At 45.5% G+C, this 15482-nt stretch overlaps 1 protein-coding gene across 3 annotated transcripts in view; it reads right to left on the bottom strand.

Moving 5' to 3' along the window:
- The window catches only part of cep112 (centrosomal protein 112), a 104029-nt gene that overhangs the window by 82340 nt on the left and 6207 nt on the right, over positions 1–15482 (bottom strand). For 2 of the 3 annotated variants that reach the window (XM_078269857.1, XM_078269860.1), the window contains exons 5-8: positions 12079–12163; positions 6703–6780; positions 2150–2197; positions 1948–2034 (exon numbers count right to left, since the gene is read on the bottom strand). In XM_078269857.1, the coding sequence (XP_078125983.1) occupies positions 1948–2034; positions 2150–2197; positions 6703–6780; positions 12079–12163 (298 nt within the window). The remainder of the gene's footprint in view (positions 1–1947; positions 2035–2149; positions 2198–6702; positions 6781–12078; positions 12164–15482) is intronic. The other variant, XM_078269859.1, reaches the window with a different exon arrangement.

The following is a 15482-nucleotide window of genomic DNA, read 5'->3' as shown; positions in this document are numbered from 1 at the left end:
ATGGTGGCGCAAGACACATGATCAGTAGGGGCATCTTAAATAATAAAAAACGAAAAGAAAAAGGGGCTTGACAAAAGCATGTCATAAACCCTAGGAAAAAGTCAAGGGATTACCAGAAACAGTAAGATACATCGTCTGGGAACCACGTCTGTACCAATTTATTTTGCCAATCCGTCCAGTTGATATTGAGATATTTTGCAGGATTAAGTGAAAACTTGGATGACGTTAGAGTAAAAAAGTCAATATGATTCATCCTCTGTGAACAATGAATTTCTGTACACAATTTCATGGCAATCAGTCAAGTAGTTGCTGAGATAATGGCCATCAGTAGCACCATGCCACTAACACGGCTAAAAAGCACAACAGTCTGTTGGCAGTGACTTCTATAAGCCTTGGAGGAATAGAAGGTAAGGCCACGACACACACTATCTTTTAATAGTCTCTCTTTGAATGCATGGACACATTTTTCATACATTCTTTTATTTCCTCATGTTTTCCCTACAGTTTATTTTCATTCTATTAAAAAAAGTTACCTTTATATGATAGAAAACAACAGAAACGTAATAGATTGGCTACAGTATGCAAACAACACAAACCTAAGCACCGTGGGGAAAAAACCCTAGCTCTGCACCATTTCCTCCCATTCCCAATGTGTCCCTCCCAGTGTTTCTCTGTGACTTTCCTGAACTGGTTCCCATATTGAGAGCATTCTGGCCTCAGTGGAAATGACAGGCCTGTTCAGTTTCCTACAGCCTCTCTTATAAAACTTTATGCTCTTAGGCCACCTACAAACTGAATCTGAATTGTATTATTTCCACTATACTTACTACTTGCATACAAGAGGGGGACAAAATATTCTTAATTCTCAAATATAAAAAATACCATTAACTACAGCCACAAAAATGACCATACAACAACATACAAGTCTCTGACCCTCTAATAAACTGAACATTATAAGCGTCACACAATTTATTGCAGTGCTTTTGAATTGGATTGAATTACTGTAGTTTATGGTGTGACTGATGAACTGCTTTCTCTGTGTATATCAAAGTAAAGTTGGTGTGGAGGATTAATATGGTCTTCTGAGATGTGACACATTTATATTCCCACCACACACAGAGCTGAATGTAGTCAGTCAGCCAGTCTGAGGAAGGATCAAAAAGCATTGGACTATGCTTTAATGTCTTTGTATTGGTGATTGGTGTTGCTACATTCAATATCAACCCATGGTAGATCAACTGACTGGGCGGATGTGTATGGGGAAGTGTGTGCATCCATGCATGTGAATTACAAACAGATTTTTTTTTGTTATGACAGGTCAATAACAAAGACCATTGTTGTCCATCACGTCTCATATCCTTATTGTTTCTATCCACCCTTTCTCCCTCCATTCTCTGCCCTCTCCTGGGAAGCCCATCTAACTGAGTGGAGCGCTTTCCCCAACCAGACATGAAAAGCCACGGCTATTACAGCCAAGTCATGCTTAGTTTTATATTTAACAGTGCGGGTAAAGGCCGATGGTGGGGAGGGGCAGAGGGGACTTCAAAGCATGCCTTCAGAATGGGATTTTCAGCTTAAATCCACATAAGGAAAAAACTGTCATCCCTGGGAGCCAGCATTATTTTTGTCTTCTAAGAGGAAAGCTCGCCAGGGCTATTTCAACAATACAAACTATGCACGAAGATGTATGTACATGGCTATAGGGGCCATAAAGCAGTCAGGGGAGCTTTAACTTCTGTAAGTGTTCAACACTTGCTTCTATACAAATGCCGTGAGCATACTGAATAGTGAGCACTGTAGCAAGGGTTTAGGCTTACTGGAATGGACATAAAGGGCAGTATCTAAAATATCACGTACTGCCTTTTGATATCCAAAGAGAAGCATTGAAATAATTCTGATATTTATCACAACTTTCAGGTACTGCTGGACTATACTAAGGGCTCTTACTGTGGTGTATACCTCCTTGCTCTGTAGAAGGTGTGGGCCCTGATCATCGGCCAAGGTGTTGTTCCTCCCAAAGCTTGACTTGAAAATCTACAGAGATAAAGAGGAGCGAGATTAGGTGATGAGGTGACTGAGGAGTTCAAAGAGATAACGTTTGTCTATAGAACGATACAAAAAAAACACAAGAGACCCATTGACAACTTACCGGAGACAAGGGAATGGGGTTCTCTCGCAAATACCTGGGGTTTTCAATCTGAAAGAGTAAATAGAAAAACTTTAACCTCTCTTTTCTTTCTTCTTCTCCTAACAAAGCCTTACCACTACACCAATCTAACCGCCACCCTCAGTTTGTCATAAACAATGTGGGGAACACATCAAAAGCTCTGTGCTGTGGCTGGAGTCTCTTCCGTCAACTCTTGTCTGTTTAGAAAGACAGAATGCGTCGGGCTACTTCAAGGCATTGTGTGTGTGGCCGGCTCTGTTTCCGCTCTCAGTCCCTCTTTGCTGTCCTAACACAGCCCTTTTGTCAACACTCAGGACCACTAATCTGTAAGCTATCCCTGGTCCGTTTACCATCACATGGAGACATATGTGTATACATCCTTGCCAAACACTGACAGGGCATGTCCTTTGATTATAATATGAAACACAAGAGATGGAAGAAAGAGTGAGCTGCTAAACTACTTGAACGCACAAGGGTCACAGTCCAAATGACTCTGCAGCATTACAACAATACAGCTCACTAACTGTGATACGAACTGCAAAAAACCCATTGTGTTGACAACCTGCTATTTGCCTTCCCACTATTTGACGTTGGTTTATGACCTCATTATTTTCCTGTGAACTCACACCATCATACCATTTCATAGTGTTTTTCTCTCATGCACTTAGGCTGTCTATAGAGGCTGCTACAGTAACTAATGGCAAGTTCACGGCCTTTTAAAGCAGTGGAGCTGACTTTGGAGATGACAGCAATGACGCCCAGTAAACAGTTCTGTTGCTAATCTCTTCAACATGGGGATGAAGGAGGAGAACAAGAAGGAAGAAGAGGAGGGTAGTGTGGATCTCCGATTGGTAAAATAAATAAAAAAAGGATTTAATGCACAACCCCGACGGAGCCAATCCAGAATGAATGGAAGATGAGAGAACAGAACCTGAAAGAGCCTCAAAGCTTGGGACTAAAATAGTTAGAGCTACTATTGTACAAGTCACAATCTGTTGCTTCAGGGTGAGCCAGTGACGGGGGAAACAGATGAAAGCAGCTTTGCCTTTTGACTTGATGAGTTGTGATGCAGGTAAAACAGGTCAGACATTTTGTTAGCTGACGTACTGTAAGCTCTCAACAAAAGGAGACATCCAGCTTGACTACAATCACATTTACTGTAAACTGTAATACATGCACACACAGAGAGACACATGCACGAGATTACCCAATATAGTCTCCATAGAGCAGCATCAATGGTGCGTGCCATGATGTGTGATGAACTGCTACTTATATTTGGCACTGGCTTAAAAAATAATCCATATTTACCAAATGATGAATCAATCAATGTCCTTCTAAACTAGAGCCTGGGCTGAAAAGAAGAAAGGATGGGATTTCTTTTTATACCCACAGACAGCCAGTCATCAGATTTGATTGAGCATGGCCCACAGGGCAAGGAAGACGTGTAGACTAAATGCTGTGGTGTAATGCTGGCACAGTGTGATACTAAACTTGGATTTGGTGCACACGTATGTCTGTACACACTCTTATTCTGCGTGCCCACACACATGCTCCAGTGTGCTCATGTTTGTCCAGCCTCACAGCTGGCACAGCGTCCTGTGTCATTGGAAGCTGACATGGATGGATGGACCGACGCAGAAGAGGAACAACACTCCACATCACAAGGCCTTGCTCTCCAGCCAAACAAACACACGGTGATTGATGGCTTCCTAGTTTCGGACTAGCGTTGAGCAAGCTGTCAGCACACCCATTTAACCACAGACAACAGGACCGCCAAGTGGTAGGAATTACCATGGAATTCTATGTAACAAAATTGGCCAAGTTTTTATGCAATTTTCTCTTGTTTGCATGCCTTTTTTCCTTTTCACCACGGGTCAGTGTATGCTGCACTTAAGTCAGTGCCTGTAACACCCAACTCCTATTAGATAACAACTCTAACAAGCAAACAAGCCACAGACTAACTGAAGATGAAACAGATGGTGGTTCAGCTGACTCAGGTTTTGTGTTTCTTAAAGAAACTCTTATCCGAGTCTGAAGCAATCTGCTGTCTACTGTCCAATATAGCCATCATGCTGACTCCACAGACTTTATTACATTAGAGGTGAAATGAACAAACGGATATGGACTGCTTCAGAACATCTAAAGCAAGGCTAAAGATGTTCTAGCTAGATAGATAGATGACGCTCGGATGTGCTGAAATTTCGTAGGAGCTGGGCGCTTTGAAGCAGTGCATCTATAAAACTTCTGTAAAGAAGAAGAAGACATACTTTATTAATCCCCGAGGGGAAATTCAATTTGAAGGGGGTTTCTCTGTGTGTGTGTGTGTGTGTGTGTGTGTGTGTGTGTATAGGAACATCTGTTGATTTGAAAGATGCAGGCTTGGGGGAGCGTTGCCAAGCAATGCCTCTTATCAGCGTCTCAACACAGACAAGTGCAGAGCAGGGCAGTGCACGGCCCGTCTGCTGATAGATACCTCAGATTACCCTAGTATTGAAAGAGAGAGGAAGAGTAACATGGAAAGATGTGGAGAAAGGTAGATGGACACACAGACAGAGGGAGAGAGTGAAAGAAAAGATTGTAGAACAGAGAGAAACAGATAGAGAAAGAGAAGAAAAAAAACGAAAAAGAGGCGCTGTTCTGTAGAAAACATCACTGTGTGAGTAATGTGGGAGAGAGGACTGAGGCGACGAGAGAAAATAAAAAGAGAGACTCTAGGTCATGCAGGTGAGGAGATAGGAAATAAATAAGGGAATAAAAGACATGAGGGCAGAGTGCTTATCAAACCCTGGCCTGGTGCACTCCAGACAGAGCAGATAAGAGAGGCATACACATCTTCAAATGCTCAGTTTACACAACTCTTCTCCCACTCCTCATCCCACCCTCACGTCCTACAATAGCAATGAGCTGCCTAAGGAAGTGGTTTCAAGAGGACATAGGTGAAAGGGCTTTTACAACCTTTTGTTTAAGCAGTGTGTAGGCAATACGCCTCTTCAACATTGCGTGGAAGTCTGGGACGGTGCCTAAGGAGTGGCAGACCGGGGTGGTGGTTCCCCTTTTTAAAAAGGGGGACCAGAGGGTGTGTGCCAATTACAGGGGTATCACACTTCTCAGCCTCCCCGGTAAAGTCTACTCCAAGGTGCTGGAAAGGAGGGTTCGGTCGATAGTCGAATCTCAGGTTGAAGAGGAACAATGCGGATTCCGTCCTGGTCGTGGAACAACGGACCAGATCTTTACTCTCACAAGGATCCTGGAGGGAGCCTGGGAGTATGCCCAACCAGTCTACATGTGTTTTGTGGATCTGGAGAAGGCGTATGACCGGGTGCCCCGGGAGATACTGTGGGAGGTGCTGCGGGAGTACGAGGTGAGGGGGTCCCTTCTCAGGGCCATCCAATCTCTGTACGACCAAAGCGAGAGCTGTGTCCGGGTTCTCGGCAGTAAGTCGGACTCATTTCAGGTGAGAGTTGGCCTCCGCCAGGGCTGCGCTGTCACCAATCCTGTTTGTAGTATTTATGGACAGGATATCGAGGCGTAGTCGGGGTGGAGAGGGGTTGCAGTTCGGTGGGCTGGGGATCTCATCGCTGCTTTTTGCAGATGATGTGGTCCTGATGGCATCATCGGCCTGTGACCTTCAGCACTCACTGGATCGGTTCGCAGCCGAGTGTGAAGCGGCTGGGATGAGGATCAGCACCTCTAAATCGGAGGCCATGGTTCTCAGCAGGAAACCGATGGAGTGCCTTCTCCAGGTAGGGAATGAGTCCTTACCCCAAGTGAAGGAGTTCAAGTACCTTGGGGTCTTGTTCGCGAGTGAGGGGACAATGGAGCGGGAGATTGGTCGGAGAATCGGCACAGCAGGTGCGGTATTACATTCAATTTATCGCACCGTTGTGATCGAAAGAGAGCTGAGCCAGAAGGCAAAGCTCTCAATCTACCGGTCAGTTTTTGTTCCTACCCTCACCTATGGTCATGAAGGCTGGGTCATGACCGAAAGAACAAGATCCAGGGTACAAGCGGCAGAAATGGGTTTCCTCAGGAGGGTAGCTGGCGTCTCCCTTAGAGATAGGGTGAGAAGCTCAGTTATCCGTGAGGAGCTCGGAGTAGAGCCGCTGCTCCTTTGCGTCGAAAGGAGCCAGTTGAGGTGGTTCGGACATCTGGTAAGGATGCCCCCTGGGCGCCTCCCTAGGGAGGTGTTCCAGGCACGTCCAGCTGGGAGGAGGCCTCGGGGGAGACCCAGGACTAGGTGGAGGGATTATATCTCTAACCTGGCCTGGGAACGCCTCGGGATCCCCCAGTCGGAGCTGGTTAATGTGGCCCGGGAAAGGGAAGTTTGGGGTCCCCTGCTGGAGCTGCTACCCCCGCGACCCGACCCCGGATAAGCGGATGAAGATGGATGGATGGATAGGCAATACGGCTCAGCATCATTGCCCTGTTGATTTAGGTGTACTCGTGAGCTTCAGATTCACTGCCACTGTGAATAAGCTGCAGCATAATGACAGTTGCATGTAACCATGAAGCTCAAGGCATGCCCCTGGACTCACCCCCAGGTTCCAGCTGTTGAGACGAGCCTCCAGGTCACTGTCATCTGGAGACATATCTGCCTTCAGCCCCACATCCACCTGAGGAGAAAAGAGGGTGAGTGTAAGAGTGTGTAAACGGCAAAAACAGGAGGAACAACATGGAAATTGTTATAAATTAGAGGAGGGAATTGAAATGATTTGATTGGCAGTTTGGCCTGAGGAAGCAAACATCAGACAGTGATGGAGGTTATAATTTTGACACAATATAATTCCTCTCTTGGCAACAACAAAAGGGTTCTTTAAAAGCTTACAGATAGACAGTACAGCGATGTGTTCTCCTCCCACATGAACAGCTTTCTACTCCCTCGTTATCTCCAGCTCTCCACCCTTTGCTCCCTCACTCTCCGCCCTCTAACATACAGCACTCCAGATGTTTGGCAGTTCCATTTCTCGTCATGCAGAAAATTCCACAAGAGGGGCATAGGCAGCTAAACTGCCTGTCATCCTTGTTTTCCCCAGCCTTTTGTTACAACAGGCCTCCGGATTTGTTTTATACAGTATAATTTGAATGCTTCCAGGGCTCTGTTGATACAAGATCAGTTTACTCAAGTAGAGGTTGGGCAGCAAGGTTGAAATGGTGGAAATATCTAATAAAGTTAAGAGAGTGATAGGAAAAGGAGAGATTTTGCTGAATTTGATTAGGATCTGGTGGAGTGTGGACCTTGGGTGTACCTCAGCGGAACTGCACAGACAGAGAAATTGCTGAATGAATAGCTCAGGATTAAATGTCCCTTCTGATTAAAAAGGCATTAAGGTCCCAGAGCCTCACCTTCAAACAAAGTAAACATTTAATTTCAATATCTAGGAATGCTGAGTATGCGGGTCACAGTCTCTGTATCGCATCAGAAATTCAACACATTGTGTTAAACACTGATAATGATATGAATGGCCTCAAATGGTTTTGGCCACAGATGTACTCGCAGTTGTGCCAATGAACTGTACATTGGCTTTCACCATGAACGTGTACAGTAGATTCATGATGGTTTGATGACACATTAAAGGCCCTGAAAATATATTTCACGAACAGCTTCTTACTATGAGAGCGGTCCTACATTTTCTGCCAAAGTTAGAACAGATTTTATTAATTTAAATGCAGATTTCTGTTTGTGCTGTGCTCTTCTCGATCGGTTTGAAGAGTTGTGATCATTTTGGGTGAGGCAATGAATTGTTCTGAGTTGTGTTGATGAGGACGTACAACTTTCCCCTAGATAATTCAACCCAAATACACTCAGTTGCCAGTTTGTTAGGTACACCCAGCTAAAACTAGTGCAGTACGAAGCCCCGGACTGGCGGACGCTCCGGAAGATTTGTTTCGTGGTGTTAACACTGTGTCAGTGACGGTTGTGTGTTCGCTGCCCTCTCCTGTGTACAATTGTTTGTTTCACTGTGGCTCGGCGCTTTCGCTGTGCTGTGTGACGTTAATGTCCTTAAACTGATAACGTGCGACTCCTTTACTAACGGGAGCGTGTTCGCTCTGTGTTCATGTTTACGGTAGCTGTATTACTTACCAGTGTAATGCATTTACCTACACGTCATCTTGTGTCAGTGTCAGTGTGTCAGACGGCAGGGTGCTCCCTTTTCTCTCCTGTCTATGATTGTTTGTTCACTGTGGCTAAGCACTTTCGCTGTGCTAAGTGACGTTGATACTTTATCTGATAGTCGTGTAACTTCAGTTACTACCGTGAGCGTGTTTGCTCTGTGTTTTTAATTACTGTCACTATAACCACTGTCATGTACCGTGCCCCGGTAACTGAGACGTGGTGCGTTTTAACACGCTGCGTTGCTTTATTCTGGTTTTACCACTCAAACCGTTAACAACAAAAGCCAGAGGGGTACGGTGGCTGGGTATGGACATTACGTGTATGCCACATTTCTGGATAGCACTCCTAGAGCCTCACCAATACATTACCACCACTAGTTTATCATATTGTGTCGGTGAAGGGAGTGTCCTCGCTTCCTTCTCCTTTATACAATTGTTTATTTCACTGCGGCTGGGTGCTTTCGCTTGACAGCCCTGCTGTGTGACGTTTATACCTTAAATGATAATGTGTAACTCCATTGCTAACGTGAGCATGTTCTGCGTTGTTTACGGTAGCTGTCTTAAAGTACCAGTGTAACATATTCACCTACACGTCGTATTGTGTCAGTGACCAGTGTGCTCGCTGCCCTCTCCTGTATACAATTGCTTGTTTCACTGTGGCTGAGCGCTTTCGCTGCATGTGCTGGGTGACATTAATGGCCTTATCTGATTACAGTGTAACATCAATTACTAACCTGAGTGCGTTCGCTCAGTGTTATTTATTTCTGTAACTGTAACCACCAGTTTAATACATTGTGTCAGTGAAGGGAGTGTCCTTGCTTCCCTCTCCTGTATACGACAGGATATATTGTTTTTGTTTCAATACGGGTGGGCGCTTTCGCGGTGCTGAGTGACATTGATGTCCTTTTCTGATAAACGTGTAACATCAATTACTAACGTGAGCGTGTTCGCTCTGTGTTAATAATTACTGTAACTGTAATTCTCCAGTTTAACGTATTGTGTCGGTGAAGGGAGTGTCCTCGCTCCCCTCTCGCTGTACCGTTGTTCGTCAGCCTCTGTGACGAGAGTGCTCTCGCTCAGGCTACCTTTGTGGGTCGCTGTCAAGAGCGGATATTGACAGCTATGGTGCCAGTGAATCAAGTGTCTTCGCTTCCCTTTCACGGCATACTGTTTATGGTTTTACTCTGCTATTTAAAGCTACAGGTCATGTACGGCACTATACGTGTTTTTGGTTTTGTCATCGCAGTGCTCTCACTCTGACTGCCTTTGACCATCATTCGGGCTGGATCGCATGCCAGCTATTGGGCCGACTTTTGCTTCCCTCATAGTTTCCCCTAACGAGACTCTGAGGTGCCCTGAGGTGCCCTCGACTTCTGTGTGAGGTGTGCAATACTGCGGCACGTATGGGCCGTTTTGGTAACTCCCTCTCTCACCTCATGCTTGCCCTCTCGGCTGCTTTACAGGTGCTTGAGTGGACTGTCCAGGCTGGTCAGACCAGGCGGCAGTTCACTGGTCTTCGCGGGGACATGCCACCTACTGGCTGGCCAAGGGGATCTTCATCTGCTCGCTTGCTCTCTCCGCAACCTCGGGCCATGGAGCCTACTCATCCCCCTCCCCAAGGCCTTCAGAGGCCAGGAATTGTAGCCTTGGGGCCGCTGTTGGACGTTTCTCCCAGCAGCGGCTCTCCTGCTGGGCAGCCTGTGCTTTGGATCCTTGGGTTGTTTCCACCTTAGCCCAAGGGTACAAGCCGGCCCCAAACCTTCAGCCGGGAGTTGTCCTCCCCCTGTCCAAGGGTGCGATTGAACCGGTAAATCTACTCGATTTATTTTCTGGTCCAGTGGAAATGTGTTGTGCTTCCCCCTGTTCTGGATCTCAGGGGACTCAACAACATTTTGAAAGTGTTGCCGTTCCACATGTTGAGCACAGCAGATGTTCTTCGTGCTATTGCCAAGAAGGACTGGTTCACGTCCATCCATTTGACGGATGCTTATTTTCCTGTTCCTATTGTGCCTCACCAAATGCAGTGTCTTCATTCTGCCTTCCTGGGCAGTCATTGTAAGCTCAGGGTCCTCCCGTTTGGACTCTCCCTCTCTCCACGGGTATTCACCAGGTGTGTTGCGGCAGCCCTCTCACCCCTGCAGTAGCAGGGCGTGAAGGTCCTGCTGTATCTGGACGACTGGTTGATTTGTGCACCGTCCAGGCTTCGGGCGGCCCAGGACACGTCTCGCCTTCTTTCGCACGCGGCCCTACTGGGTCTCACGGTGAACCTCAAAAGAGTTCTCTGAATCCTTTTCAGCGCATAACCTTCATCGGTATGGCTCTGAACAGTATCACAATGAAGGCCTGTCCATCGCTTCAGCCTGTCAGAGACACTATCCTGACTGCCAGAGCACTGTCTACCCGTCTGCTGTACGGGAACAGGTGATAATGTTTTTCTGGGTGGTGTACGGCTCGTACTTATACCCAGTGCATTGTTCTGTGGCTGCCATCCTTGAATTCCTGCAGACCCTCCTGGACGGTGGACGGTCTCCTTTTACCCTAAGAGTCTATGGAGCTGCCATTTTGTCGCAGCATGTTGCGGTTGACAATAACGCTGTGGGGAGCCACAGGTTGTATCCCGCTTCTTAAATGGGGCTCTGTGGTTGCGTCCCTCGAGCGCGCCAAGGGCTCCTGCAGGGGTCCTTCCTTGGTGCTGGATGCCCTATGCTCGCCTCCCTTTGAACCTTGGCACAGGCAGAGCTGGGGTAATTGTCAGCCTAGGAAGCGTTTCTCCTTGCCATTACTTCTGTGGAACGTAATGGCGAGCTACATGCCTTGTTCATGAGTGATTCCTGTTTGAGGTGGTACTTGGATGGCTCTGGTGTCACTTTGTGACTTAATACGGCATTCCTCCCTAATGTGCTAACACGCTCACGCCTCAATCAGCCCATCCACCTGGCAAGCTTTGACCCACCTTCCGGAGAAGGTGGGGACGAGTCAAGTCCGTTATGCCCAGTGCGGGCCCTTAAGGTTTGTGTGGACACTACCGCCTGAATCTGTCAGTCTGAGCAACTTTTCGTCTGTTAAGGTGGTCGTATGACAGGCTGTTCTCTCTCAAAGCAGCGCCTGTCCCACTGGATTGTGGAGGCCATTGCCTCTGCAAACAGAGCAAGTGGTCAAACCCTACCATCTGGAATGTAATGCCACTCTACCAGGAGTGTCTCCACGTCGTGGGCGACTGGAGAGGTGTGCCCTTGGGGGCAATATGTGCCGCAGCCTCATGGCGTCGCCGAGCATGTTCTCACATTATTGCAGGGTGAATGACGCCACCCCCCATCCATTGGGCATGGTTCTCCTGCCGAGGTCCTCTGCTGCATCCCCTTGATGTGGGTTCCTCGTTGACGTGGCGGTCAGTAAGGATGAAATAGAACGAAAGTTACGAATGTAACTACGGTTCTATGAATCCTGGATGACCCGGCAGAGTTCTTGGTCACTCGGAATCTTGCGACCCCACGAGAATATTTGGAAGGAATGAGCTTGGGGATGACACCGGAACTTAATATCTTGGCTAGGGTCACCCCGAGGTCACAGGTGACAGGTCACAGGCGCGATACGGAATATATTCAGTGTGAAACACTGCCTCTAGCGGTCAGCCAGGATTCATAGAACCGTTGTTACATTCGTAACTTTCGTTGTATTGGCACCAGAGGGGTTTGCTGTTTTCAGTGTGTCATCAAAGCTATCTATAAATCTGAAAACCCAACTTCAGAGGAGTCCAGAGGAGTGGTTGACAGTCTAAAATATGATGATGGACTAACCCTCCTGGCATCATGTCTGGGTGACTGTTTGAGTGGACTGGAGGACACAGGTCGTGATGGGGTCTTTTCATCATACAGCTTTATCCTGGAAGAGAAGAGCGAGGAACAAAAAGGAAAGTGTGAGAGGTTACCCTACAGTGCAGTATGCGTGTGTTTGTGCACGTCTCTGGAGTCTGCTTTTGTCCCTCTGTTTGCATATGAATGTGCTTGCGTAGGCAGCATACCTCGCTATTTACACAGATCAACATCTGGCATTGGTTGCATGGTTTGTGGTCTGCATTTCATCCCATCTGAACAATAAACGTCTCTGCTATACATGACTTTGTTTCCATGGACAGCCCACAGGGCACCAGTCAATGGCTTTTACAATCCTTTTATAATCATACACCTCAATCATTGTCTCTCATCGTGTCCATCATGGTTAATCCAAAGAGCTTAACAGGGAAACTGCTTATATTTATTGGCAAACAAACGCACACACTTCTCATTCTGACTACGCTCTCTCTGTCGCACACACATTCATAACACACGCATTACTGAGCTCACTATCTCGTTAAGCACAGGCACATGAGGCACTAATGGCCCACTAATGCTAATTGAATGAAGATGTGAAAGGAGATGGGAAGATGTAGGACAACAATGAAGAAGAAAAAAAGCGCTGTCATCTAATAGAGACATCAAATTGTGTTCTAGAGGGCACTGTTTCACACTCACAACTTGAAGCCCACGGGCGCTCTTTTTCTCCTATGTAATTCTTTTTAGCATTCCTGGTGTTCAGAATTTTGAACCTCATTTGTCACAGGCAGTGTTATCTTATAGAGGAAAGCACCTGAGAGGTTTCTGGAAAGACTGCTGAATATAGAACAGGAAGGAAGCAGAGTCCCCTTTGTAATTTGTATCTTATACCTCAAATCCCCTAACTTAGTACATGCATTCAACACCAATGCAATATTAATACTTCTTACATCTCTGTTTGTTGACTGAGTAAATGTTAACATATTTAATATGATTTTACTATGACAAACAAATTGATTGATTGATTACAGTTTATACTGGTATTTTACCTAGTAGCTATTTTACAGCACTAACTAAAGAGTGGATGGCCTGTTAAGTTAGTGCTATGTTACTGAAATGTCTGGTTCTTTATGGAATAATCTATTGCTTTATTTAACCATATGGACAGTGATGTGAATATGTTGTATTTGTTTGCCTGGTATAATATTTTGATAAATGACAATCGTGTTATGATGTTGTACATATGTATTTTGTTCTCAGGACACTTGTAAAAGAGAATTTGATCTAAATGATTAAAAAAAGCCTGGCTTAACTAAACTAAGCCTTATCTTTGCCACATAATAAAGTATTTACTGTAAGTGACCATGTCAATGTGATTTTGCTAAACAGGAATCTGGTAGATAAGATACTGGAGATATACTGTAGACTGGATAGTTATGAGGACATAAATTATGATTACAGGTCAGATCCTAAATACTTTCTCTTCAAAAGCACCAGTTTTAGAGGCTCAGGGGATCACCTAAGCAAAGTTATTGAACCTAGTTTGTTGGTTGGTTTTTCATGATTAACTTATTTAAGAGTATGCAGTGGCCTGAAGAATTACAATATCCACTCTAAAAGCTGCAGATAGTTTGAGCTGTGCATATTCATATGTAATAATTACATTGTGCTACTGTACATTTGATGTCATGATGCTCATTTACACACCAGGAAGTCTGACAAGGACATGCCATGTAAATAATGTGTTATAAATGCATAAATTAACCTGAGCACCATCAAAGTGCTGATTCACATCAGTTGCAATGGGAGGTCAGGAATAACTGAGGTATACAAACAGTACCTATGAGGATCAGATGTCCTTAAATAAATAAAGTTAAAAAAGAAAACTATCACAGAAAAATACAAATACAATACTTTTGCAATAATACTGTCATTAGGCATTATTATAATATTGTGTTACTATTTCAGAATTAATTATGATCAATATATATAAAAAAAAACCTACAGACTTCAGCTTTCATGTACTTACTCACTCCTTCTCTCTCACATACTGGTTTGTCTGTGCATGTGTATGTGCACACACACTCAAACACACGCACCTGCATGCTCATGCACAAACACATGCAGCCATGAAACTTGGATAAGGGGGCCAAGCTTTGCAATCTTGGGCCTCTAAGTCAACAGGTGGATGAGGATAATTGAATCAGATGTGTCTGGAGTCTGAGGCCCAGAGATCAAAGCAGTGGCAAGTCAGGCCAGAGCCACACACACACACACACACACACACACACACACACACACACACACACACACACACACACACACACACACACACACACACACACACACACACACACACACAGACACACAGACACACAGACACAGACACAGAAGAAAATGAGAACACCATGTAGAGCCTCAGAAGCTGTAGCTTGGCTGATTAAAGCAGCCTGACATCTATACCCCAGCCTGACCTCCAGGTGCAGAGCCAGTGGGCCCAGGTCTCAGCCTCGGGCACACTCAGGAAGGCAGTCTGACCTTGGGACACAAACATCCCTCTGCCCCTGCACTCCCTCCGACATAACCCAAAACCACCTGGAGGCAAGATCAGTGGATACACTATGGCCTGTGAGAGAGAAACGTGAGGCATTTATACCAGCGTCAATGGCTGACTTCTGCAACTGCAAGAACAGTGTTATTGTTGCACTTACCCAGAAAAAAAGGGGAAAGGGGGTTTAAAGGTTTTCATATGTGGATGAAAATCACACACATGGAAGACAGAAGTCAGAGGACAAGACAAGAGGAAAAGAGGGAGATACAAATTAGAAAGAAATGCCTAAAAGAGATGCTGGTAAACAGTATCAGTAAACCTGACACCAGCGATGCAGATTATCAAATTAGCATTTCAAAACCAGCCCACACTGACCATTTTATACCCTATGTCTTTATCATGATTTGCCTCCTTTGAACACAAGGTGACATAAGAAGATAGACAGACAGACAGACAGACAGACAGCATTCCTTTGCCTGAATTAGTGCTATATACAAAGCAGTGGCTCTATCTTGTGGCTAAATTAGGAATAGCACAGCAATAGTGGAATGCATGGTGGAATTAGCAGAGGGCGTTTTGGACTTAAGAGGTTAGATGACGTATCTCTTAAACACATGCATTACAGCACATCCACTTCTGTGTGAAACAGAAGTAACAGCTCTCAAAACATCAGAAAACCATCCCACCTTCGCCTTTAGATCTTGAAACTTGAATTGGACTGTTTCACAAGCTAAAAGATGCCCTGCCCATCACCTGACTAATGGTGAGTGAGACAGAGATCAAACGTTGCCACATCACAGGGAATCAGACGAGTTTCTCCATTTAATCTTATCTAAAT

This window comes from Sander vitreus, chromosome 15, assembly GCF_031162955.1.
Source record: "Sander vitreus isolate 19-12246 chromosome 15, sanVit1, whole genome shotgun sequence".
Lineage (NCBI taxonomy): Eukaryota > Metazoa > Chordata > Actinopteri > Perciformes > Percidae > Sander > Sander vitreus.
This window is presented reverse-complemented; position numbering and strand designations above follow the sequence as displayed.